The sequence below is a fragment of the Bombus flavifrons genome, chromosome 18, assembly GCF_040668555.2.
Source record: "Bombus flavifrons isolate JBK064 chromosome 18, iyBomFlav1_principal, whole genome shotgun sequence".
NCBI classification, from domain to species: domain Eukaryota; kingdom Metazoa; phylum Arthropoda; class Insecta; order Hymenoptera; family Apidae; genus Bombus; species Bombus flavifrons.
This window is the reverse complement of record NC_138459.1, coordinates 3248662-3275753: the sequence shown is the minus strand read 5'-3', so window position 1 is coordinate 3275753 and position 27092 is coordinate 3248662. Positions and strand designations below refer to the sequence as shown.

At 44.2% G+C, this 27092-nt stretch overlaps 1 protein-coding gene and 1 long non-coding RNA gene across 2 annotated transcripts in view; one reads left to right on the top strand and one right to left on the bottom strand.

The window, feature by feature from the left end:
* LOC138189033 (Homeobox protein abdominal B) overlaps nucleotides 1-27092 on the bottom strand; it is a 163967-nt gene that overhangs the window by 48493 nt on the left and 88382 nt on the right. The window contains exon 10 of the mRNA XM_069131208.1: nucleotides 20431-23136. Within this exon, the coding sequence (XP_068987309.1) occupies nucleotides 22649-23136 (488 nt within the window). The 3' untranslated portion in view covers nucleotides 20431-22648. The remainder of the gene's footprint in view (nucleotides 1-20430; nucleotides 23137-27092) is intronic.
* Nucleotides 1-27092, top strand: part of LOC138189051 (uncharacterized) — a 49414-nt gene that overhangs the window by 1859 nt on the left and 20463 nt on the right. The window lies entirely within an intron of this gene.

Here is a 27092-nt window from a genome sequence, read left to right as displayed (position 1 = left end):
GTTAGACTATCCAGAGTTAACGAACTCAATGTAACGTGTTCGGAATCTGTATTTGAATAATCTTACGACCTAATCGTGTTTACATCGACAACTGATAAAAAGCAAGCAACCTTTTGTTATAGATTTCATGTTTATATTGTGGATTGTAATGTTGTTGACATATCAGGTAGGTCTAATAAATTCGCAGACATTAGATACTATAACTATGCATATTACAATAATAACGAGGTTCAATAACAGACAGCTAGAAAACCAGTAAAATGCACGCGTAGAAAATCTAATTTCATCGAATGTTTGTTTAATATCTGTCCATATTATATAATTACATCGTATCGCTGCAAGTAGATTGAATGGGCATTGTACGTACGTATGCTCAAATTATTAATTATATGGGTAGCCACAGATGATAGGTCAGGGTTAAGTGGTATGAAAGGTATAAGTGGTGCAGCAGACGTTATATCTACAATCGTACAATCAACTAACGATTTCACCTACCATTACAATGTATTTATTGTTTTATTGGTCGAAGTTTTAAGCGATGTCGTATACGTGAATTAATTTCGAATTTTTAATACAACTCGCTGTAACAGACAGTCACTTGAAAATAAAACGTCGCTATATAGATAGTTAAACGAATTATAGTCACCTATCTACATAATAAATGAAGTATCGTATATAACAGTAAAAATAGATTAAAGAAAATTATTTAGCAATTCGGTGAACGATTACGAAGATCAACAGGCGTATATCAGTTTACTCACCCTTGGTTTCGATCGATGAACTCCGATCTTGTGGTCTTAGGACACTGCACTCTATTACAGTCAGCACGCGAATGTTCAATAATAGATCACTACCGCACTACGGTCTTTTTCCAATATCGCAAAGTTCGTCCATAAATCTTAAGAAACGATAATGTTTATTTACGAGTTGTACCGGCACAAGGAGACTTCATTGACGACTTTTTGCCCTGGGTCAAGGACGTTTAGTTCGCGACTTCCCATAACTCCTACGGCATGATTCTTCGGTTAAATCATCTTCTTTTTGGAGGGGGGGGGGGTGCGGGTAAACGAAGTTTGCCTCTCTATTTTCTTGAAAATACACTCGTTAATTCGACCTTTCTACTTTTCAAAAGTTAGATATATGCAATAAATATTGTATCCCTTAATTTTTGGAAATTTAAGATGTTCTCTTCTTGCACGAATTTTTTTCGTACGTTTGTAGTGTCCATTATTTGAAGAATTAAGTATTTTTATAACTGGATAACCTTCTGGAAAAGACATTGGGTCAAAGAGAGCGACGGTGTATTCCATAACTCTATTTATTTCTCCTCGAAGCCAAGGGGCAGCATAGTGCGTTTCCATTAGCGCTCTATATTTATAACATCACAACATCTATCGGGTTTATGCACTGAACGACCATCTACTCTTCAACGATTGTTGCTCCTTTTCTCTTCTCTCGCTTCTTCGAAGAACGTTCTCTCCAAACACTTAATATAAACCACTTCGATCAAAGTCCTGATGGATCCTTTTGCGCGTTCCCCACTCTCGAAACAAGTGTCATTCACTGATTACTCATCGTCGAGTTCCGAACAACGTGAACAACTTACAAACCTCGTAACCTTGTCTAAGAATACAACGATCTAATCGAACTTTGAATAAACAACGATCCTTGGCCATCGCGTTTTCTAAGTGGAATTCGAAGGATTATTCCTCGAGGCGTCCCTTTCGTCACGGTAGCCCGTCTAAGATAAACAAACACTCTTGTAAATAGAGCTGCGACTAGGCAAAGTAATTATTTACACGGTTCAAGCCCAGAGGAAAGATAGGAAGTCGAGACAGGACCGTGGAACAGGAGTCAGGGCGACCATGTGCTTCGCGAGTCTCACGAACATAACTGCGCTTGCGCCCCTTCCCTATGACTGACCCCTGCAAACGTCACACAAGCTCTTTCGAACGCTCTTTTTCCCCCCTGTCCTCTGCTCGTTCTCGTCCTCGTCCTCGTCCTTTGGTTGGTATTCTTTGCGCCGGCTACAGGAGACGGATATGCTGTAAAAGCATACGTCGAGTGAACTGTTACGGCTACCGTGTCGGCCATCTAAGCGTTGCGGCCTTCGAGAAGAAAAGGGGTGGCTGACGTGGCTGCGGTTGTCCGAGGTAACGTACTTACCTACACGCGTACTCGTCGTCGGATGACTGTATTTCTTCCTCTCGTCAAGACGACTCGTTCACTGTCCACTTTAATCGCTGCTCTGCCGTGCTCGCATACCGCGTTTACCGTGGCTAAGACTTGTTCGTGCGTCAGGCACTTCACCGCGCGTCCTCGTAACTGATTCGAAAGGACAGCAAGCGAAGGGTAACCGTTCGAGTGGGCGTTATTTAATGGATCGCGTTCTAGACGAAGACATCAAAAATAAATAGATTAGACTCGGAATCATGGCGACAGTGACGAGATAGTTCTGTCTGCCAACGATAATTCTATCAAATTTATCGATAACACCAACACTAACTTTCATTTACCCTCGGCTCTTCCATTTAATCGTCGGTGAAGCCGAATTATTGAAAAACGAAACGTCGTAATTGAGCCAATATCGCGAACCACCACCACCACCACGATCGCGTTGTCTTTATTTCTGCTTAGAGCAACCGACGTCTCTCGAATGAAAGCTCGATGTCGCTATCTCCATCGATGTACTCATCGAACCTATCTCCCGTACTTTCTGGTACATATCATGATGGTGCGCGATCGAAGTCGCGGACAACACCAACACTGGATACTTGTGGCGACCCTTCCACTGCGCTCGAGGCGCATCCTGTGCACCCGATGCACCCCCTTTTACGCACTTGCTCCGGCTGCCGGCGTACTTCCTTCCAGGTATACCCATGCGCACTGCACGAAAAACGAAAGAGGCAGCATCGTGGAAGAAGGTGAAGCTTATTCGTGTATCGAACATTCGCGTCACGTTGGTAGTCAGTAGGAAGCCAGCGGTCACAAACACGAAAGGTTACGAACCAATGGCGACGAATGGGCGTTTACGCGATGCCTCTCTTTCTGTCTATTAAATCAGCAAGATGTTCATTTTCCGCCAGCCCGTTGACCGTCGATTAAATTTTCCAAGAAGTAGCTACGTCCTCATTTTACCCTCGCGTTCTTTTTAATCGATTCCGCTGCACTCCGCCGACCGCGGATTAATATAAGTAACCTTCGTCATCTCCTTGGTAATTAACGACTCATTGATACCGGCGTTCTTTATTTACCTTCGCGAACGTGCATTTATTACTTTAGAGTGGAACGATCCGTGTCTTTGAATTATTTATCGAATTCACGCATAAACTTCGAAATTCATACGATTTTACTCTTGTAGATTGCAAGACAAACATCTTGATGGTATAATCGATTTTTTTATTTCTCATTTATCTTCCCTTCTCTTCTTCGTCGAGGGATTACGAAACTGGTGCTAAGTATTCGTAGATTACAGGCGCAAAGAATTCGTGATAAAAATAACCCGAAAGAAGACCCTAATGCTTGCAATTTGAAACTCGTTCCTCTGTGCCTCGCGACGCCAATAACTTACGCGAGTTTTCTTTGAACCGACAGAATTCTCCAGACGTAGACATTAAGATAAACATGGCGTTCTATAGTTTCGTGGATCGACGGATTAGCCATTTGGCTAATTTCCAGCTTCTAAAAATGTTTCTGGATACGAACAAAGTGAGAATAGTCTTCGCAAGACGACGGGGATAGGGATATTCCCTTAGATCCTATTTCGAATACTCAAGGTTCGTGAAATGGGAACAATTTAGCGGGCAAAATCGATCGTCGAGATGTTCGAACGTTTGGCTGCAGGATGGTCAAACATCGTAGACATTTGTTCGAAGATTGTATTGCTGGGAACCGCTCGTTTGCGAACGGATAGCGACCAAGAAACTCGTACAAATGAAAAAATACACAGAGACGGGAAGTCGTCTCGTAAAATTTGTGATTTGCATGCGTTATAAATTACACGATAAGAGCATAAAATCCTGATTGCTTCATACGCGTTATAAACCTGTTGTCATGCACGATCTTTGATGCAAATCGTTGCGTGTTATTGCCATTGATATGTTCGTGTGCGGGGGAATAGAACACGCCTTTGTAGTTACTTTGTCCGTCGAACAACGCGAACACAGCCGCTTACCGACGCAAACGGTGACACCGATGCTAAAAACCAACAATTTAAACGTTTCTCCCGATCGCGATAAGAAATTGTTACCTCGGAACAATGTGGTTACGCGGTGACTAAACTTAGTTCGAAGAAATCGCGCTTCCGGCTCACTTTTCCAACTCTCCATAACTATAATTTGTATTTCTGAGACTTTGCAACGAGAAGAATCTAACGTTCCATCGAACGTAATCGGTGGAAAATTTCGTACGAAATTATAGTTTTTCAAGCGTGTTATACTTTCATATTTCTTCGGAACTTTGGACGCGTAAATGTTCTAGAGTTCGCGGAACACGGAAAGGGAAAGCGCAAGGCGAAGCTCATTGTCTGCGATTCGTGTAGCTTTCGGAAGGATTGCCGCGTATAAAAACCCAGGTCGAAATCGAAAACATAACCTACTTTCACTTCTAAGGATTTAGCTGCATGCCAGACCAGCGTTCCATGAAGAGAAACAAAAAAAGAAAAGGGGGGGAGGCAGGGGACAACAGCGTACAACCCCGACTAGACGAAACAAGGGAGAACAAGGAGAAAGTACGGTACCTGCGTGCATGCTTCAGAAACCAAAAGAAACTATCGATGCCGATCTCAAGAGCGTGCATAACTCGGGATTAAGAAACAGGTTTCAAGGAAATAACTTTTCTTGAAAACTCGCGAGCCTATGGAAAACGTTCGGCGAGGATAATTTGCGATTCTCTTCAACGCGCCGCTGTTGAGGCTTTAATAAACATCTATTTTTTATAGCCGCCACTTTTTTCACTGTTACCAAATTTTTACAAACATTTAGACAGCCCACTGACTTACGCGTATACCATTTTTTACCAAGAAAAAATAATCTACCGATAAATCCAAAAGGTAAGATTTAAAAGACGGTCGTGAAAATTAATTGCGAGAAGAATATAACATACGTCGGAGAACTTAGCGTCAGATAAAATCTGTAACACGCGCGGCTGGAACCCTTCGTACCAGAATTCCCGCGTAATTTAACGCATCTAAATGTCGCCCTCATTTAACACCACACGGATTTATATCGTATTCGACCGACAAATGACGACGAGCCATTGTTTTTATCGCGCACCGTGCTCGCTTCGCTTTATCTAGATCTCTTGTGCCGATCGAGATAAAATAAGGACTCGAATTTCCATACGAATTAGACAACGGCGATAACGCTGGGTAAATTACGATGTTAAATTCGCAGTTAAACGGTCGTGGGCGTTATTTATCGCGGTGTGAACGGCGCGCGACACTATCCAAATCCGTCTCGATCGTTCCTGCTACGTGAAAACAATCGTGCTCCCTGCTATGTTATTCCGTGCTAACAAGCTACCGTTTTGTAAACTTTGTTTACTCTGTCGGAACGTGTGGCTGGTCGAAAGACGAGGTTGCGTAAAGAATTACGCGCGAAAACGAATTCGCAACTGAATCCGAGTTGTTTATCAAACCAACGAATTCTTTGACAAAGAAGAAAAAGAAATATAGGAGGAATTATACGAGCCACTTATTCGCCGTTAACTCCACGAGATAAAAAGTAGAAAAAGTCGATGAAATTATAGAAGAATCGATAAAATACTTTGATGGTAAAGTTTCAGAGATCTCGAAAGTTGAAGTTAACTGTAATAACATAACTTATGGCTCGTATATTACGCGGATATATATACGAGTGTTTTCATATAGCAATAGACAAAGAAATTCACAGAAAAACCTCTACACAATCTGCGAACCTTCGTAAAAAGCAATATTATTTAAACGCGCCGGTTTGTCCGAGCAAGGTGATCTCAGCGACGGCATTCGGATCACCTTGAGGGTTCACATACCTTGCCTGGTAGATGCGTCGAGGTTGTTCAACGAACGAAACGTTGCGGTTATACGATCGGCAAGCAAGTTGATTTGCAAACGAGCAGAGGGTGGTGTATCGACAAGGAGCTCAATCTGATCGAGGACTAAGGGAGTCGGACGGAGAACGCGTGGGGAGGATGAAGGCATTGCTTAACATTTACGAGTACTTTGCATCCGGTGGTCGATAACGCGGTGATCCCGACCTGCGCGAGTATTTTCCTGCATCGAGAAAATGCACACGAGAGTCACATGGCGCATGGTCGCGATACGCGAAAACGGCTGACGGCGGCAGCCGATTGGGCGTGGCCAACCGCGATACGACCGTTCCGCCAATCGATAACCGGCTATCCCCACTTTCGCTGCCACCGCCGCGACAACGATGCACCGTTTCACGAGGAATTCGCCGTGTTCCCCTCTCGCGTTGCGATCTTCCTCGTTGCCGTTCTAGCCCGGCACGCCACGTTTCCCGACCGCGAAAAAACTCCGCTAATTGAGTATTTGGGTGGCAGCGTTTGTTTATCCGCCGCGGCGAAATTCTCTTCGAAAACAGAGACACCGAACGCGCCGACGGTCGTTCGTTGTGGAACAAGCAGCCGAGGTAACCCGTGGTTACTCGTCGAATTAAGATATTCTCGGCTATCAACCTGCGAGAACTCGATACGTTTGTTTAGACGTTACGCATGCACGGTTCGGTTAGACGAATCAACGAGAATGTTAAATAATCGAGTCTGTTCGATTTGGTTGATCAAAGGAGAACTTTGATCTTTCGTAAGCAAAGACGCGAAAATATTACAAGACGGACGTATGTATTCTATAGAAGGACTGATTTTATTTGTTTGTCATGGTACACGAAGAAAGAAGGAAGGGAGGGACGCGATAAATACCGAGACTGTTTGGTTACGTTAACTTCGTTCAAGTATCGCTTGACATCGGCTATCAAATTCATTTAGGCAACAACTGTCTGAATACGTTTAGCAAATGGTCGACCAGCGAACGATAAAGGTGGAATCGAGTGGGAAGCGTTGCACGCCGCAAAAGATACGTGATCGTTGTTAGAAAGCTTACCGTGAGGGTGGTAATAACCTGGTTGGCATCCCGTTGCTCCGACGGCGGCGTTGGCCACGCTCGTCGCGACGCGGCACGCACTCAGCAGCATGCAACGGGCCAACTGATCCACGATAATAGCGGGCAATCACGTGACTCGGGTTACTTTGCAAGGCAACTGGAGGAACGTTGAACTTTCCCTGGCACATCACTAACGTAACACGGTTCGTGTTCGCGAAACTCGATAGGGAAGTGGATCGTGAACCACGAGACGCGCACGTACGGAAGCTTCCGACGAGTCGGTTTCCGCAGTCGATTTTCGCCGGCGATTCGCTCGCTGCGAGCCAAGCTGCGAGACGATGAGAAGGGAGAGACGGTAAAAGGGCTGGCGCGGTACTCGAGCGAGAGGAAGCGTAGTGCTGGCGAACCGCGCGAGCGTGCTCCGGAGCAGCGCCCTGGCGAAAACGCGAGAGGAACGCGGCCGGCCCTGACGGAAAGGGCGATCGTTCCGCGACTAGAAACCGAAAATACCGGCGAAATACTGTTGGCTAACGCGATGGAACAGCCGTACGTTCGGCGCGCTATACGCCTTTGGCTTTGCTATACTATAAGGTAGTAAGTGAGTGAGAGACCAAGCGGGACCCCTACCGGCGCAGCCGTACATCTTAGTATTATGGGCAACTCACATTGGAAGATACGCCATCAAGCATAGCCCTAGCGAGAACGCGAGAGCGAGCGAGCCAAGCCGAGCGATTGTAAAAGTTTTAGGGACACTTTGCGAACGCTCTCCCCTCTCACCCTACCCTGCCGTCTGTACTGGAACGGCTTCGGCTACTCTCCTCTCTCTCTCCGCTGCACTCCATTCCGCTCTCGTCCCTCGTCACCTCTTCTCCTCCTCTTCTCTCCTCGTCGCTCTTCTCTCTTTATTCCTGCCCGCTCGCTCCTCTCCTCTCCGTTCCCCTCTACGGGAGTACGGAGCCGCGCCCCGGTTCTCTCACCCCGCAGATCCCAAGCCGATCGCAAATGTATATACGTGGGAACGCGAGCGAGACGAAGAGAAACTACGCTCGAAAGCAACTTGGAAAACAGAGACGGTCGCCCCCCGTCCAAATAGCCGCCCGCCCAACCCTCGTTCTCCCTTCTCCGAGCGGCTGGCGTTGGCCACCGCTGGAGGAAGATGGCGAAGCCGGAGGCAAAAGCGAGATAGGATCCGGAGAAAATGATGATGCTCGCTTCTCTGGCCGGTGCTGCTGGTTGCCTGGTTTCGGCTTGCCAGCCACCATAGACAAGCCGGACCAACAAGGACCGAGATACCTTGTCTCTTGTTTCGTTCGTTCGATACAGAACAGGATGACGCGCCGGGCCTCGACGCTGCGCCGGAATGAAGACAACAGACCGAGAAGAGAAAATTATGTGTCGCCATGACCTCCCTCGTTGCTCTTCCTCCGACGTTGGACGAAGAGGACGCGTTAGCGCGTTCTCCGCCGGATGAACAAGGACGTCGCGAAAAGGGATGCCTCGAAGGGGTACGCGGACGAGATGGAGAGAGTGCAGCGTTTGTATTTGTCCACGTCGCGTCGACGTCGTCGTCGTCGTCGTCGTCGTCGTCGTCGTCGACTTGGGCGCGGCACCCGATCAGAAGAGGAGAGTAACCGACCGAAATGGCAAAGGTGAGGCGGTGGAAGAAGAGATATTCAAGAAATCGCCAGAGAAGGGGATTACGCTGGATAGAGAATCGCGAGGCCGAGAGAGACGTCGCGAGAACGTCTCTCCGTCCATCGTTTGTATCGAGGCGAGAAGGGTTCGGAAAGAGACGACAGCAACCGAAGACAAAGAGAAAATGTTTCTTCGGCGGAGGTGTTTCTTGTCACTGTGCGGTGGCGCCCTCCGCTATTCCTTTTCAAACACGCGTAACTAGTAAGCATTTTTTTAAAATACCCTGTTTTCCAACGTGTCCCATACGGGAGATACTTCGCTGATATCTGGATGAAGATCTGTGGCGAGCCACGGGACAGAAACCGTTGGAACGTTTCGAGCTTGAACTTGTATCCACGAACCGCGAACCGAATTTAACAACCGCGAGTTTACGCCAAATGTACTCATTGGATATTATCGTTAATAAATATTTATTGTTAAACAAATTCGAGTGTTCCATCAATCACTATCACGCCCTATCACCTCAGATCCTTGAATGCCGCAAACCGTACGACAGCTACGCTCGATCCGCGTCCGATTCTCGCGACGCACGGTGTATTTTCCACTTTCTGACTGATATCTCTTGTTAATGTCTCTCTGGAAGTGTCCAACATTCGAGATATACGTATAAGGTATAAATATTTATCGTAAGCAGGGTGAAAATTAGAAATCATTTTCCGTAGAATAAAATTTGCCGATCTGCATCGGCGATAAGAACGAAGAATAATAAGTGGACGCAGCTTGCTTCTACCGTTGAAATTTCTTCGCAAAATGGAAATTGCGTGGCATGCTATCCGACCGGCTTACTCGACCGTGTCTTCGTGCTCTGATAAATTTCAAAGTAATGCACGACGAAGTAGTGACGAATTTTCGGAATCGACTTTCACGCGGATAATCGCGAACAAATTGGTACGAGCGATAACGAATTTACGATTCGTAAGAATGGTATTTCTTTCGCTTTATGACGCTCGAGTCGAACTATTTAATCTGCGGTATGAAATTAAAGCGCGACCCCTGGCTACTTTTAATTACCTATATGGAATACGAATGTCTGGGCGTGATTAATATCCTAATTAGGCGTGCATCCATCTTGCCCGTTTTTACTGTTTTATAAATGAAAATATAATTTTATAACGCATTCCTCGCGTGATGCTATCGCCCTGTTGCCATTTCAAGATTTCCAAGAATATGATAGTCGCTAATTACTTACACTAATTTTAACACCAACACCACGACGTTAAAGCGAAATATATTTCCAGAAAATTGTGAGATCGTAGCGTAGACTTCCGATGGCGTATAAAGTTTGTCCCAGCGTATGACCCAGTACGATTCCAAGAAAGAAATTAATGTACCGCGACTCCATAGGCATTGTCCGAATCGATCGCATCGTTGTGTTTCTTCGAACCGCGCAATTCCTGGTAATGGTGTTCTCCCGTGGAACAACGAACGAAAGAAACGTTATTTTCTCATTCCGTTCATTCTTCTTGTCCTCTCCTCTTTCTCTCTCTCAACAAGTTGTCTTTTTACAAACATTTTTCTTCCAACGAAGACGACACACCGTTTAGTAGGATTCGCGAGCTAATTAATCATATAGCTGATCTCAATTAATATCTTATCGCGTCAATTTGCATGTCCATTCGTCGCATTATCGCGTAATGACTATGGTTAAATGGCTTTAGCTGATTGCCCCGACGCACATTTGCGTTCCTCAGAACGCGTATCCATTGTAACCATAGTCTTAACACAGGTTTAACATCGTCTCAGATTCCTTCTTGAATGCAGCGAAATTAAATCTGATCCCCAATAACCAAGAGCTTGCCTGTCCGTATAAATTTGTACGAAGATCCAGCAATATAAGCGAGCCCTGTCTCGCGAGTAAAGCCGGCTTTGCGTTCCAAAGTCTGGAACAAGCGGCGTGAAACGCTGGAAGGAAACGGCCGAGGCCTCGTGGGAAGCTCGAGCGCTCGGAAACCATCGGCGCTCGAGGTATCGTCCAATTACAAACTTGCAAAGTCGACGTGGAGTGGCTGGCGGATGGTGTTTCGCGGGCGAATCGCGAAAAACGTTAAACGTCGAGCGGTAGCTCGGACACCGGTTCGAATTAAAACGTGAAGAAGCTTTAAGCACCCGATGCACGCATACAGGTGAACGATTCGGTCGCAACACATGTCGCGATCGCCGTTCGTATTAATCCCAATTAAGGATACCAGAGGTGCACGCTTAAGCCGCGTCCGCGAGGGGAGGACAAACGGCGATATAATAAAATCTCAAAATGACGGCACCGACCGTCTCTCGGCGTTATTATCCGGTTGCTGGCAAGAGCACCGGCCACGAGGGAGACTGTATCCTACACGAGGAGCATAAAATAGCCGGTTAAATGCGCCGAAGGAATACGAAAAAGTCTAATATGAAGAACCCTACAGCAGAAGCGGCTCTCGGCTTCAACGACGGTCCGAGTTTATATCGCAGACCCTAGACGCATCGACCAATCGGAACGGTGAATTTCGCGGACAAGTAAATAAATCGGACGTGTCCCGCGACTGTTTCCCCGGAACCGGTGATACACCTCGCACGATTTTAAGTCTCTTTTCAATGGAAATCTATACCGAGATCGAACGACGATGCCGTTGGCCATTGAATCCAACGATCCCTTCTCGTATTCGTAAATCTTCTCGACCAAAAGCTACCCCGTGGAATTGTACAGTTTCGTTGACCAAAGGACATCTTTCATCTTTCCAGCGCGTTGTAATATCCAAAGAAATTGGCAGTGGCGAGAAACGATTCTTCTCCCTAATTCGAATGTTCTTGGCCGTAGTCAGGTACGGGCAAACGTGCAGGGGAAGAATGCGAGGCGAAGAGCGGAGAAATCAACGAATCGAGAAAGGCAGGGAGAAAACGATGTCCCAGGTTACAACGGGCAACATGGTGGCCGTGACAGCGATGATTTCGCTCTGGCGAGAGAGCCGAACGCTCGACGATGGTCACGTCCCACCCCATAACGCCCCATATACTCGGCAATTTATGCGCCGAAACGTATTAAATACCTTCCTGCCCCCCACTACGTGTGCAATCTTCTTCGCTGCGTATGGTTCCAGCCACCACGGTCGCTATATATTAAAGGCAATATTTTAAATGCGGTACACCTACATTGTAAATACGGCTGTTCTCGGGCGATCCTTTTCTAAGAATAGAGTCGCTCGCAAACATTCACACAACGCAAAGAACCACGGCTGTGGGCGCAAAAATCACGCCTCCTTGCTTCTTGGTCGGATCCACTGTTTGCTCCTCTTTTAATATCATCCATGTTCTTCCTCATTCCTCTTAGTTTCTCGATTATTTGAAAACATTCAACGGTAGAACGATGATCGATCGAGATTCCGCCGATCGCCATTCAATTCCGCTATTTTTATTTCGTTATTTTCACAAGATATTTTCGCGTCTGAGTTCTATTCGTTTTGTAATTTATTTAAAAACACGCAGCGTGCGTACAGAAATTAATTGAAACTCTGGACGGTCGTTGAATCCTTTCCCTTTTATTCCATTACCTTCGCGAAACGAGCGAAATTCTAATAGTTTTTTACTTATTCGAAAACGTCCGGCATCGAGGAAAAATTAATGGAAATTTCACCAACGGTCGCTGATTTCTTCTATGTTCGTCTCTTTGCTTCGTCGAAACGAGCCCAATCTTTCTCTCAGCTTTGATTTCGACTTTTCTCGAACGATGCAACACGAACAAACTAAACGATCGCCACGAGGAATTTACTAAAATCAAGCTGGAGAGCGATGCTTCGCGAATCTGACTCTGATTCGGACTTCCACTTGCCCGTTCACCTGAAAAAACGCTCCTGTCTATCTACGGTAAAACGAAGTTGCACGTGCTTGAGCGAAACGCCAATTCGAACAGATTATTTTTAGATGACCGAGGAGTTCGCGGCGGACGTACGATAAAAAGTCTGTCGCATTCGCGGAGAAGCGTCGTTACACTGAATATACCAGTAATTCATTGGACGCTGAGTGTGGCATCGCACGAAAAAATGTCCCGCCGAGAAACCTGCTCGCCGAATGAATTATTTATGAGGCAAGCAGAGCGAAGTTCCGAGATAACGAGCTCGATCGTAAGTGCTTCTGAGTCCTCTTCTTTCGCGATCGTGATAAAAACGGTCGACAGTGCCGCGATGCAAGTATGTTTTCAGCTAGTCGTTAAAACGACTGTTTTATTGTCGTTACAAAATTATCAGACTCAGGTGACGAATGACGCGCATAATGTTCAAACGAAACCGCAATCTTAATTGAATTAATGACCGGCGAGCCACTCTTTTTAACGCATTCCAACGTTGCTTGGCTCCCTCCTCTTGAAACGTTCCATCTTTCGGAACACAGTTAATCAAGCAAACTACACTGGCACCCTACTTTGTTAAATTTACTCCTATGTAGTACTACTTGTTAATTTTTCACATACGTAGAAATATAATATCTCACGTTCGCGTTTTTACTTTATAAGTAATATCGTACGGACCAAGTGCTTTAAATTGACCGTAGAAAAATAAGCAAAGACGACGCAAAAAAGTAATGAAACTTCGGTTTTCTCGAACGTTTCGAAGGTCTACGTTTTAACATACGTAGGTACTAGATGCTTTCTTATTTTTAGCAACTAACTGCGAGCAATTTGGACGAACGCAAATAAGTCGAATATGAAATTCCACCGAGACAAAGAATCGATGCAAACAGATTGAAAAATTTCACTTGAAGCGGACTTTAAATTCTATAATTTACGGCTAGGAGTTTGAAACTTGAATTGTTAGGGGGATTTCATGTTCTCCGCCGTGACTATTGGTCGGAAATAGCGGTAGAGAATCGGAGAATCCTCGAATAACGTCTCAATCGGATACACGCAGAAAACCCCACCCCGATCGGACTGGGTTCGCGACTCGGTCGAATTATTCTCTGACCCTCGTCGAGCCATCGGACTCTCGCCCGCCTCTTAATAGCATTGCTCTGTTATACGCGAATAGGATTAGCTGAAACAAAAATGAAACTCTTCTCCGATGTTATTGCCTCCAGCCGCGAGGCAATAACATCGTTTCATCCCTTTCGTTATCGTGTCCTTTCGTCGGTCATCCGTTAAATTAATATTAATCTCGCGTTCGATTGTTTCTGGGTAACCGGCTTTCATCTCGTTCGTCCCGTGAAACTTTTCATAATTATGACGAACATCGACGATTTATTACTATGGTAAAAGTTTGTCCGAAGTAAGTAATGTCGAATAATATAGAAAAGTTACAACAGGTATACGAGGTACGTATCTCTTTCTCGGTTCAACGTTGACTTCCATCTTGAATATTTTGTTCGGACCGATATGATATTCAAATATTCCGTAAAAACGAACAATATTTTTCTATCGTTTCTACGCAAGCAACCCTCGAGGGGCCAACTATCCTTATATGAAATTCAATTCGAGAAGAAGAATAAAATTCGCAGTGGTCATACGAATGAGTGGGCGTTCGTGTTCGACTGGAAGATACCGGGTGCCGGCGGTCGTGGCGAGTTCGAGTCGAATAGGTGGAACACGGTGGGCGGGTGTCTTCGTTGCCTCGAAAAACTGGCTCCTCCATTCCGCCTGAGAAGGACGTTTGGTCAACCTTTTATTAGTCCGCCGGCCGAACGCCTCTTCTTGGTCATTTTCCGCACAATGTTGCAGATTCCAATCCCGTCGACTCGCCGATTCCGAATTTTTATTTCGTTGAAATATAGCCGTGGAGACGATGAACCATTTCTTCCCTCGACATTAACGACTTACACTGGCAAGGAGATCGACTTTCATCCCGCAACCGCCTGATTGTGCTCGCGATGAAATTTCACAGGAATATAATAATATGGAATCTTGCGGTAAAGTTCGATGCGTAATCCTATGGCTTTCTGGAAGCAGCGCCATTTTGTATTTCGATACAAAGCAATCGAGAAAGATCGTATTTTTGCATCTTTAGCAGTTGCAAATAAGTTGTTACGATCGACGTTGCCGATTGCCTGCTCTCTGATCCGATATTTTTCGCGAAAGCTGCGCTGAGAAGGCGGTACGTTCTGCTTGAACGTTCCTCGTTTCGAATAACGAGGCGAACAATCGACCTCCGTTACGACAGCCAGATAAGAAGGTTATGGTGTCCTTCGCATGCATTTCGCGTGCCGGATGACGTGTATGCGTTGCGACAAAAATGTGAGAACTTTGCACAAAGGTATTTTTCTCGTAATTATCGGTCACGTTTTCGCAAGAGGTTATTTTTCATATTACATAGCTGTCTAAACTCTGTTCCGAATATTTCAAGGCCAAGAAAATTTACACGATACCTCTAACGCAAGAAAGCTTGGAGTATTTTATTTCGAAAATTTTTGACCGACGAAGTTAGTTGAGTAGCTTTATAGAAATAATATTATACGAATTCTAGAGATATTGGATTGAAGAGAGAAGTGGGTTATGTAAGAACGCCTATGAGATTTCATTTAAGACTTACTTGCATATCAACGTGGGAGTGGTAATCATGAAATATCGTCCTACAAATTACACCTACTCAATCAGTCCTCGTTATTAGACCTTCCGTTACTCTGGTTCAATGTTTCTGCACATGTGTGCATTGTACATGTTTAATATCGTTCGATGGTTGACTATGATTACGTTGAACAAATAACAATTTCCAATGGAAAGTAAATTATATACCGCATGGACACGTAAGACTAAACTTCAAATGTAAAGTCGGAAATAAAAAATTTGTTTAATTCAGATCAATTCGAAGATCAAACTTCCTGCTTTCAGATTAAATATAAAATCTATGAAAGTAACAAATTCACCTACACACTGGGCGCATATTACTCTTATGTCTCGTATCTTCATCGCACTGATTATTAAACACCTCACATAATTATCTAATATGATCTTCACAAACACCAAAGCACCAATTTTTCTGTAGAAACGCGAACGCGAAACTCAAAACGCGAAACACGAAATTCGTAAGATTCTAATGAACGTCGCTGTCCTTGCTAATTTTCTATACGGAATAGCAACATTTTGTATCGCGTGACTAGGTTCGAAAGTCGCGTGGTGATCGAGGAAAGCGTTTTGCAGAACTGAAGATGTAGGTGAAACGAAAAGCGGGTTAGAAAGTTGGGGAAGAAGTTTCCAATTCTTTTTTTTGCTTCCCCGTCCGGATATTCAAGGGCTGCGCCGTTCCTATAGAAAGTAATAGCACAAGCAGAGACCGGTCAATTTTTTTTATCGATAGAAAGTTGGTCATTTGACTCAGGCACCATGTTCAAGTTTCCAGCATGTGGTTCCACAATTTCTTTCGTAACATCTTGTCTCGACCTTCATACTCACCACCATTCGTTCTATTCTTCTCGTTATACGCTTTACTAATTAGTTAATTAATTATTAATTTCTAGAGAAATATCCATATGCATATAACATTGTTGATCGTGTTAGTATTATAAAAGCGATTAAAGAATCATCTATATAACATGACTCGATGACTATTCAAAGTTAATTTATTCCTATTTACTGCGAGCTGGTGGTCTCAGTTTCCTCCACCGTAGGAAGATTTATCAGATTAAGCACGATTAGATTGAGAAATAAAAAGAAATTTATCGATAAGTTTATCTCGTACGTTTAACTTACATACGTTTAAACGACCGGAATAGTAAGCAAGGCACGATACGATACTAATCTATGAATTTTCAATAAGATCCGACATGCTCGCTTATCCTCGAGCAGTCCGTGAATCGAACGTCACGCGAATAGCGTAGTAGGTACTTTTCAGTTTATTATGAATGACGGTAAACACATGGGCTCATAGTAACCGGTTGTTAATTAACATGCATATGCGTTGATATGAAACCGAAGGAGAACAGGTTCGATTTAAGAGCAAACTCACTAGTCGATCATGACATTAAGCGTGATTTAAAAACTTCCCTCGCGTCCCTACTCCGACACGGCGTATTTTTACAACTTTCGTTTAATATACGATGATTGCTAAATCGTCGCTTAAGATAGGGGGCGTGATTAAACTTCTGAAATTACGTACGTACGCCGGAGTGGCTGAAGTTTCATGGAAAACCGTTTATCTTTTCCCGTTACTTGCGCGATAAAGCGGCGTGCTTTATAAAGGTACTTGTTCGCCGTTTCCTCGGCGGAAGCCACGAGATTCCGACCGCAGGAGGAGATCGTGTGTTATCTTCTTATCTCTGCAATTACTTTGGCACTAATTAAACATGTTTTTATTATTGCACTTCAATACAGGATAAATCTTGTGTTTTTATTTACAAGTAGCGTATAATATCTCACTTACGACCATAATTAATATCGTACAAATACAACTAAAACCAGACAGATTCGATCACGAGGGGCGAACATTCGTATCTTTCGTTTAATGAAACTCGTTCTTCCTAAAAGTATGGAAACAATTCCCCCGGAGAACTTCGTACGGCTCGACTATCATGGCTAAAATAATACCAACGGACGATTACATGGACTTCAACGCGAAATAAAGCGACGTGTACGTTCTAATTATATGGAACGCGGTTCGTTCATTTCGTTTTTCACCGCAGAATACGTTAATCTTTGTCGAGAACGTATGCCTTTGTATTGATTAACGATCGGCACGTGTACGGGCATACTCGTACAGAACACGTGTCAAATTGTAAGCATAAAAGGAAGAATAGAACACGCTTATCCCAACTTCAACTCGATTACTTACCTCGCAGCGAACAGCTCGTTATCGTACTGGTCGATTACAGGTACAAACGACCGCAAACGTTATCAGTACGTCGCGAATCATGTACGTTCCAACATTATTTGAGCCATGAATTCTCGCGAGGTTTGCAAAGGGAACAAAGTCTCTGTAGCGTTGCTCGTTAGTTTGTACCAGGAATTCATGAGGATACGCCGTTAAGAAATATGCAACGGAGGATGAATCACTTAAAAATTAGGAGTTGGTGAGGGTTCGTGACAGATATACAGAGTAAACGCGGAATATGTGAATGAGCTTCGTAAAGTTACAATGGATGTTCGTAGAAGTGGAAGGACGTTAATTTTTCGTGTTCAAGGTCCGGCATTCGTTGATCGAGTAAATGTAACAATATTGAGCATGAAACAATGATATAATTATAATTCTCTTCACATTTCCTTTCATCCAGGAGAAATTATAAACGTGACTTGATCACTTAGACGTCAATATAAAAAAAAAAAGAAACGTAATAACACAAGAACAATTTGTCGCTTCTTTTCGTTTTTTTTTCATTTAGTAACTTGAATATAAAAAAAATAAATTCGCGTTCTCGCAATGTATAACATTTTCTTCCTCTTTTTTCCCTTCGAACAAACGAGATTGCCTGGCGTTCCATTCTCGCGCACACACACACACGCACACACACACACTTTCTCATTCTCTCCTTTTTCTTTCTCTCTCGCTCCGTCTCTTCCTATCTCCTCGATTACTCGAGAACATAACAAATTGTCTCCATTGAAACATCCTCGTCGATCGTTCTCGCAAAAATGCTTTCCCGGAGATGTTCGGATCGAATTCGGTGGAAAGCTCGTCGATTCTAGTTTAAACGCGTCTTAAAGCTTCCGAAACAAGTCAAATTTAATATAAAGCTTCCCGTCGCGGGTTTGAGCAAAAAAGGAAAAATTTGAAAAAAGGTAACATAAAACATAACAGAGGTGAAAATAATTGGGAAACGTAATCGAAAATTCGGAGTATCGACTGTTTCGTTGATGAAAGTAGCCTATTCGATACAGATTCGAGGATTATCCCGCAGAAAATGAAAATTAATCAGATTCAATAAAACCGTGTTCCTCTGTATACTTGTCGAGCTGTGCGCTTCCGCGTACATGTATACCTGCAGGCCCATTCGTTTCGTTACCATTTTCTAATAATAATATCATGATCGTAATTGGCTGATAGGTACATACAAAACAACACACAATAAAAACAATAACATAATATTAACGTGACGCTCACAATAATAATAATTAATATAATAATATAATATAATAATAATGATATAATAATGATGATAATAATAATAATAATAATCGTAATAATCGCGTTGAAGATCGTCAGCGGGAAAACAATTAGCAACTAATTACAATCGATAGTTCACGTTGAAACCCGAATGGTGCGCCGACTGCAATATTGACCTTGACGTCGACCCCTGCGAAATTTTCCTGTTCTGTCTTCTTTTCTTTTTTTTTTCTTTTTCATACGATCTCTGGTCGCCTCGTTTTCGCATCTCTATTTCCATCTTACCTATACTCGTGTATTCAATACTTTATTCGTCGTTACATAATTAATGTATTAATAGTGTAGTCGCGGCGGAATCTATATATCATCTATCCAAGATCCAATCTCACGGTGTGTTTCGCGTGTACTTCCGTGCGCAGACGTACGTCTCTGTGTGTGTGTGTAAGTACATTCCGTTTCTCCATTTTTCTTTCGTTTAAAAGTTACTCTAATTATTACAATACATATTTTTCGCTGCTTCGTTGCTTCCTCCCTTCTTCTCTCCACGCTTCTGTTTATCGTTATTTATAACGTTGTTTTTCACTTTACCGCTCTCCGCATCTTCTCTTTCGCTCAATCTCTATCGCTCTGCGTCCCGTCGTTCTCTTCTCTCGCACGCATTCCACTCACGCGCCGCGCTCACGCTCTCCCTCTCTACACGCTCGCAAGTACACAACGCGCGCGCGCCTACACTTTTAAAGAAATTCCGATCCTCGCCGGTCCTACTTTCTCTTTATCGATTTTTCTCGTCGATGTAAAGCCCGCGCTTACATTTCGTCGGTTTCGTCATACGCTGCACATGCATACGCGTATACACACATACTCACTCACTCGCTCACTCACTCACTCATTCACACACACATACTCGCACACACAAGTTTATATTGGGACGTAGGCGCGTGAGCGCGCTCGCACACTCGCACGAACATCCAGAAAATACGCGTGTATGTGTATGTAATATACCGTAGGCATGCACACTCATTCAGCGGCCCTTATAATTTAGATAATGTTGCACCTTAGAGAATAGAGATCCATTGGGATATTTATTTTCATTTAACATCCGATTAAATTACCTACTTACTCGCTGACGTACCGATTAAAAGGTAAACCCTTCGTCTTCTTCGCTCTTACAGTTAAAGACCGCGTTTAGGACTTCGTTGGTTGGCCCGTTCGGTTCGCTCGTCTCGCGAGTCAGTCGTTTTCCCTTTCCATTCGGCTGGCCGAGATAACATCCGTCCTCGAATCTGGAAAGAGGAATTTCGGCACCTGCCACGCTAGCTTTTTCACGTTGAATTTTCTTCGGTGTCGTGAACTTTTCGAACGTTCGATAAATCCACGTTCGAGTCTCGGAGAATCGAAGTTCGTTGCCAAGTTACGATATAGCTACGTAGATACAAGGACGAATATTATGTCGAACGCTCGATGAGGAAAATGTTTAAATTTGGACTTTCGATTAATTGATTCTTTCATAGATGTATTATATATCTATATATTTGTAAGAACTCTGGAATTTTTCCAAACAAAACAGTAATTTCGCATTCAACAAATAAATAATATCGAAATGACTAACAAACAAATTCCTTCTGTCTCGATGAAAACATCATTCTCAACATCGCGATTTCTTGTCGATCGTGAGGACTCATTGGCGTACCGCTAGTTCCACAACGGATATCCTAAACTCAGTCTCGGAATAGTACTCCCGACCACTCCACAGTCCACTAGGTATGCCTTTAAATCTAAGTCGATTTTTTACATATAATATAAGAATTATAGGTACTAGTTTGCAATCCTTGGTAGGCGAATACAACACTCTGGACATAATTAGACTAATTCTTCGAACGCATGGTTGCTTTGGACTAGGTCCGCCTCAGACGCATCCTCGACCTAATCGTTTGCGAGATGGCCGTGACTTTCGTCACTTTTGTCCTCGCAAGTCGCTGCATCGAGAACTACGAACGGGCCCAGTCTTAATTTCTCACTTTGATCTCTCTGATTTCTATTAACGATTCCCTAGCTGATGGCCTCCCGCAGGATGAAACGTACAGGAAGTACAGAAGTTATCTACAAAGATCCAGAGTTTGGATCTAAATCGTTTCACCCTGTTGCAAGTCGTCAGCGATCGAACGAACATGCGCAAATCGAATTCGCTAATGTTTATCGGGATAGTACAGAATCGGAAATCGGCCTACGTCCCACTGTTCGGCTGAAATGTCGAAAAAGGAAAGCGCATTGGATCCCATGACAACGACAAAGTACACCGAGAAATTAAACTAATACCGGACAACGGTCGAGAGATACGATAATAGTAGTTCGATCAAGATCGTCTCTGCAAATATTAGTATTTTCCGCGAGATCACAGACAGTAGCGATCAACGTTTCGCGTGTCGAACAAACAAATGTAAAATTTAACAAAACGAAATATTCCAATTTCTTAACAACACCGCGAGTATCTCTATATCCGATAATTCGAAACGCACGCGCTATCGATCGAATTTTTAAAGATCGCGCTTCTTCTTCCGCTTCGATACATACACCTTTCGATACATCTTTCGATAGACTTACCCCTAAGAAGAGAACTTCCCCAGCTGTGATCCTAGGCGAATCGCAGTGTCGTAACCATGGGATCCAATGTCGTCGTTTCTTGAACCGTCCTTGCGTAATTGTCACCGATCGATGTTCTCTTTAAATCGTTCCCGATGGACCGCGCGAGCTGAACAGTACAAGACAAAGCAAACGTACGATCGAGAGTTTCGAGCAAGTGGTACAGACCGGTGTTGAAAGAGGAGGAGCTTCTTGGGAGTAAGGAGGACAGAAGGTGTTCATCCAGTTAGGGACAAAGGTTGACGAGATGGGGAAGGACAGACACTAAGTGACACTAATTTGCTTTACTATATATATAATATATATAATTGGAGGAAGTACTACCGAATTACGAATTGGACAGATTGCTTGGTGCCGCATATGGTAATGCGCACTATTCGAAGAAGACTGACACCTGATACCGACACGCGGGAAAAGAGTCTGATGGTTGACGTTTCAAGGACGCCGTAATTAGTCACGCTCTTCTATACAACAGTATTCCTTCCGTTGGACAATAAACATGGGTGACGATAAAGATGACGATGATCGGCAATAATAATATTAATAATAATAATAATAATAATAATAATAATAATAATAAAATAATATTATAATAATAATATACTACTCGCGAAACATTATCTTTCCTTACAAGTGATAGGCAGTCTTTGAATAGCTGCTGAACAAATTTCGATAAGTGTGCGGGTACATATCTATCTATCCGACGTTGTCGTGGATGCCGATTTCCAGTGACGACGACGACGACGACGACGACGACGACGACGGTGATGAAGAAGTTGCGTTGCAAGGTCGAGCCGTGTACGATGGCACGACTCATCCACGATTTCTCTGGGGCGTCGAAACCTGAAGGATCTCGCGTTCAGGCAGCCAGGCCATGAGGCGTCTGATGAAGAAGCGCAGGATACTGCTGAGCCACGTGCGCCAACTGATGATGATGAGCATGTGCGTGAATGTGAGGATGAACGACAGCGGTGGGGGGCGTGACGGTGTTGGAGGCACCGGCGGCGTGGGTCGGCAGAGGCGTTTGAGGTTGGGGCGCGTGAAGCGTGTGGCTGTGACCTGTAACCAGACTCGCGTGGCCGCCGGAATGACCAGTGCCGTTTCCAGTCCCGGTTCCGGTCCCGGTCGTGGTCCCGGTCGCGGTTCCAGTCCCATTTCCGACGCAACCGTTCGTTGAGCCATGGCTATGATGATGATGGCCGAAGACGACCCCAGAGAAGGCCACGGGTCACTGATGATGCTTCGCGGAACCGTTTGCGTGGTGCGCCTGCGCGACCACGTGGTGACTCGAGGGTGGCGCATGTGCGGCGCTCGGATGGTGGTGGCTACCGGTCGCCGCGTGATGATTCGCGTTGTTGGCGCTACTGTTGTTGTTGTTATTCTGCTGCTGCGACTGCCGTTGACTGTTCTTCTTATTCTTCATTCGTCGGTTCTGGAACCAAATCTTCACCTGTCGCTCGGTTAGATTTAGGTTGCGCGCGAGCTCCCAACGCTTCTGCTTCGACACGTACGCGTTGAACAGGAACTCCTTTTCAAGCTCGAGCGTCTGGAACTTGGAGTACGGCTTGCGTTTCTTTCGTACCGTCACTTGACCGGTCCATTCCAGAGGGTTCGAGCTTCCGCAACCAACGCCCATCCCGGGTACGCCGACACCGACGCCGACTCCCGCCAGGGAACCTGCGGGAAACAACGAAGATGGGGAGGAACCCCACATCACTTAACACAATTAGTTTGCCGGTAACAAACAACCTAGTTGCTAGCTAGGAATATAGCTGATGAATAAATTTGCCTCGATATTGAGATTGCGCTCATCGAAAGTAATCAAATTTTCACAATAATATATTTATACGAGATTAAAATAATAACCTTCACTCGATCCGTTGCTACTCGATAGCAATTACCATCCCAATCTGCCCCGGACAAAGAAAATCACCATACCCGTTCCCTTTTTCCGCGGCTCGTCGAATTATTAGATCCGTACAAGTGGACAGAAACGAGAGCAAACACATCGGTTCGTTGGTCGACGTATCGGCGCGTAACTATATAATACCGTTAGTCTTTGTTCCTAGTGAAATCTCTATCGACACTGGTTACGTGTTATAAACCGAACCAAACAGACCGATCGATACCGTGATACTGTCTCCCGATTTCCCGACAGATGAACCGATCTGTTTACTATTTGGAATTAGTACCCTGAATACGACAACATATCCTGATGACATTAACAAGAGAGAAGAAAATCTCAATTAAAAGTCGATAAGCGTAATACTCGAGTGATCGTATTGATCGACGTATGTATATTCCAATATCGTGAGCGATGCTTTATTGATATTTATACAGGCTTCTGGAATTAACCCTTTCGAAACGAACCTTTTTCCCGTTAATAACCAACAACAAACGCCATATAATGATATTTTAACGTAGTACGTTGGGCGGTTAAAGAAGATAAGGCCGAGCATATTTTTGAAATTGGGATATATAATGCGATGTGTCTTTTATAGTAAACACTGTTTACACAATTTTTCAAGTTATGTTATGAACCTGACGCTATCTGCGTGAAATACGTCACGAATACCGGTCGTAAACAACTTATTCGGAAAGAACTGAAGTTTGCGTTGGCATGTATTTTTCCGATAGTCTCGAAGGGGTTAATTAATTTAAAAGTATCTCTTCGCGATCGTGCTCCGGTCGAGGAGAGGGAAAACTGGTACAGTTATAGTCGATATTAAATTTTCCGTGAGAGGTTAATAATTGCATTTACTAGGTACGAGTTTTAAACTGGTTTCTCAGTACAGCATCGTAAACGTGCAAGTGAGGCTAATTCGATCTTTAAAATATCGAAAACGGAAGAAGAAAGAAAATTGTGATTTCAAATTCATACGACGAATATTGACATAACGAATATAATAATTCCAAGGGGTAAAAGGATCCCTGAAATAACGAAGTTTCTTTGATTAAAATTTCGCTGATTAAGAGGATGCGAGGTCGGGAAATGGTGAAATTCACACCCAAAGCGTTTCCTGGCGCTACAGCGTGCATTTGACGAATGCGTGTATCGTGTAAATACGTGAGGCACATACTTGCACAAAGGGTTGGCCGCGACGCGACGCGACGCGACGCGACGGGCCGAGGAGCCGATATAATTGGACCGGGCGTACTAACCGGCCGGAAAACATGAAATGGAAACGCGAAACATGGTACTGTTAGTACATTTCCCGTCGTAGCCGGTGCAGCGGTGGTTCAAGACCGTGCACGAATCGCGCGATCGTTTGCCTCGCGAATTTTTCTATTTGTCAATTAAAACGTTCGACGACGATAACAACGTCCAACGACTTCCAGGAATCGACGATAAATTTCAATTTTAAAAAAAGAGTTTCGTTCCTCTCGTAAATAATTTTTTTTTTTTTAATTTTACGACAATAAATTCGGATATATTGTGTTTTAGTCAAAAGTAATAAGTCGCGTAATCTAAAAATTTATTTACGGTCGTGAGAGGTTAATCTCGTTCGTATTGTATGTTCCGTCTGTCTTGATTCGCGGTACAAAAGGTACTGTACGATCGAAACATTGTCTTATCGTTCGTTGTTCGACGTAGAACTATTATAAAAAAAGATCGCCGATGCTAGAAGTCCTTGTAAATTAGGTGCGTAGTAAAGGTGAGATATAAATAACGTCTTTTTGGAAGAGGTCGCCCGATACTCGAACGTAGCGTGCATGAAACGAAGGGATTACGAAAGCGGTCGGCCTGTCCGTCTATCTTTAACCCAAGTACGGACAACGATGGCGAGTAATCGTTGCAAAGCTACGAATGCAACAGCCTCGTGAGCCTGGCAACGTTACACGCTCGTGAGCGCAACTAAATCGCACTTTCCCACCTGCTATTATTCCCCTTGTTGAATCTCATCGACGTTATTCACAACCGTGTCTCGATTCTCAAAACGCTCCTATGTCCTCCTCGGGATTGTTATTTCCTAACAAACACGTTCCAACGAGGAATTTTATTAAAGCAACCGAAAATAGGTGAGTTTATTTACAACCGAAATAGCGCGATCGTCCAGAGACGAATAAATTTTAACGTGCGGCGGTCGAACTTAAAGACTCGCTCTTTGTTATCGTTTTTTGAGAAAATCTTCCATCCTTCTCCTCGGCCATAACTTTAAAAATGTCTTATTGTAAACGATCGATTAAAACATAGCAAGATCGGGAAAAATGTACCAAACATTTTCCGCTCTCTTTTTTTTTATAGAGGATTCGGAAACTGATCCGAGTTACGTCTTTTCTTCCTATCTTATTAGAGCGCGTAATATCCTCCCTCTGGTCATCCGCCTATCCTCTTCTATTCGTTCTATACTTATACTTTCGCTTTCGTTCGTTTCGTTTCGCGAACCCGATTGCATAAGCGAGAGAAAAAGATGTATCGCCCAATAAAATGTTGGAACACGCTGATCGTTCTAACGAAGGTCGGAACTCTTACGAATGCGAATGCACGGTAGGGACGTGTAAAGGGGCACACGGAACTGCGGGATAAATGACGTATCGATTTGCGGCAGGCGTGCTGCCAGCAACGAGCGTGTTACGGTTATCGCGCCAACCCTCGAAACAACCACTGTCCACGATTTACTGATATCAACGCGACGAAAGCTTCCCTCCTCTCTGACCATCTAGATACGACTGTCTGTTGTAATTTCAATTTAGCAGAACGGTTTAACGCGAAAGACGAAGCGTTAATTTCGAAGGTGGACGAATCGAGTCTTCGATCAGAAATTAACCGAATAGAAACTGGAAAGATAAAACATCGGGGACGGTGTACGATCAACGATGGCTCGCGCGATCAGATCGTAACTCGAAATACCCCTAATTAGACACGACCAAGGGGATCGAAAAGCGCGCGATAAATTAAAAAGCGAAACATAGGACGTCGTTTAAAGTTGCAAAGTGGCTTTTAAACGGCGAGCGCGCGTCGTTTCGTTGCAACCGGTCTTCTTATGACGATAACGTTACCCAACCAGGAAGATGTTATCTGATCGGTCGCGAACGGTGGATCGTGAACAGCGGCAGCTGTCGCGGTCTGCGCAACTTGTCCGAAAACCGCGCTACCGTTTGGTCGGAAGCATTCGGGAAAAGCTACGTTGAAGACGATGCCGCGACGACGCGGTCTCGTATACCAGACAGACGAACAAAGATAATGGAGCTGCCATCTATTGGGGGACGGTTAAACTATACGCGGCGCTCGTATTCTGTTACTTTGTATGGATCGCACGCCTGCGCGTGCACCTCCCTACCACGCATACGATTAACTTCGGGGCCGAGAGTCGAGAGGATCACGCGAACGTTATCTCGTTTATCGGGCCGAGCTTGGCCGTATGAGCAACTACCGTGTCTCGTATTTTCCTATTCTTTACGATTTCGAAGAGCGACGCGCGTACATTCCACCGACCTCTGTATAATATTCTATTGCCGATCAAAATCTCCAGCTCGTAGCTCTGAACCGAGCCAATCTTCCCGTTCCGCTACGACTCTTTGGCGACGAGGAAAATACGATTCGGTCATGGCATTGAATATGTCAGCAGTACGTTTGCATATGTTTTCAACGCCGACAGAGTTCCGACTGGTTATGCAAGTAGCCGAGCAAGGACCTACAGACGTTCCATAGATGTACAACGGGTGAAAAT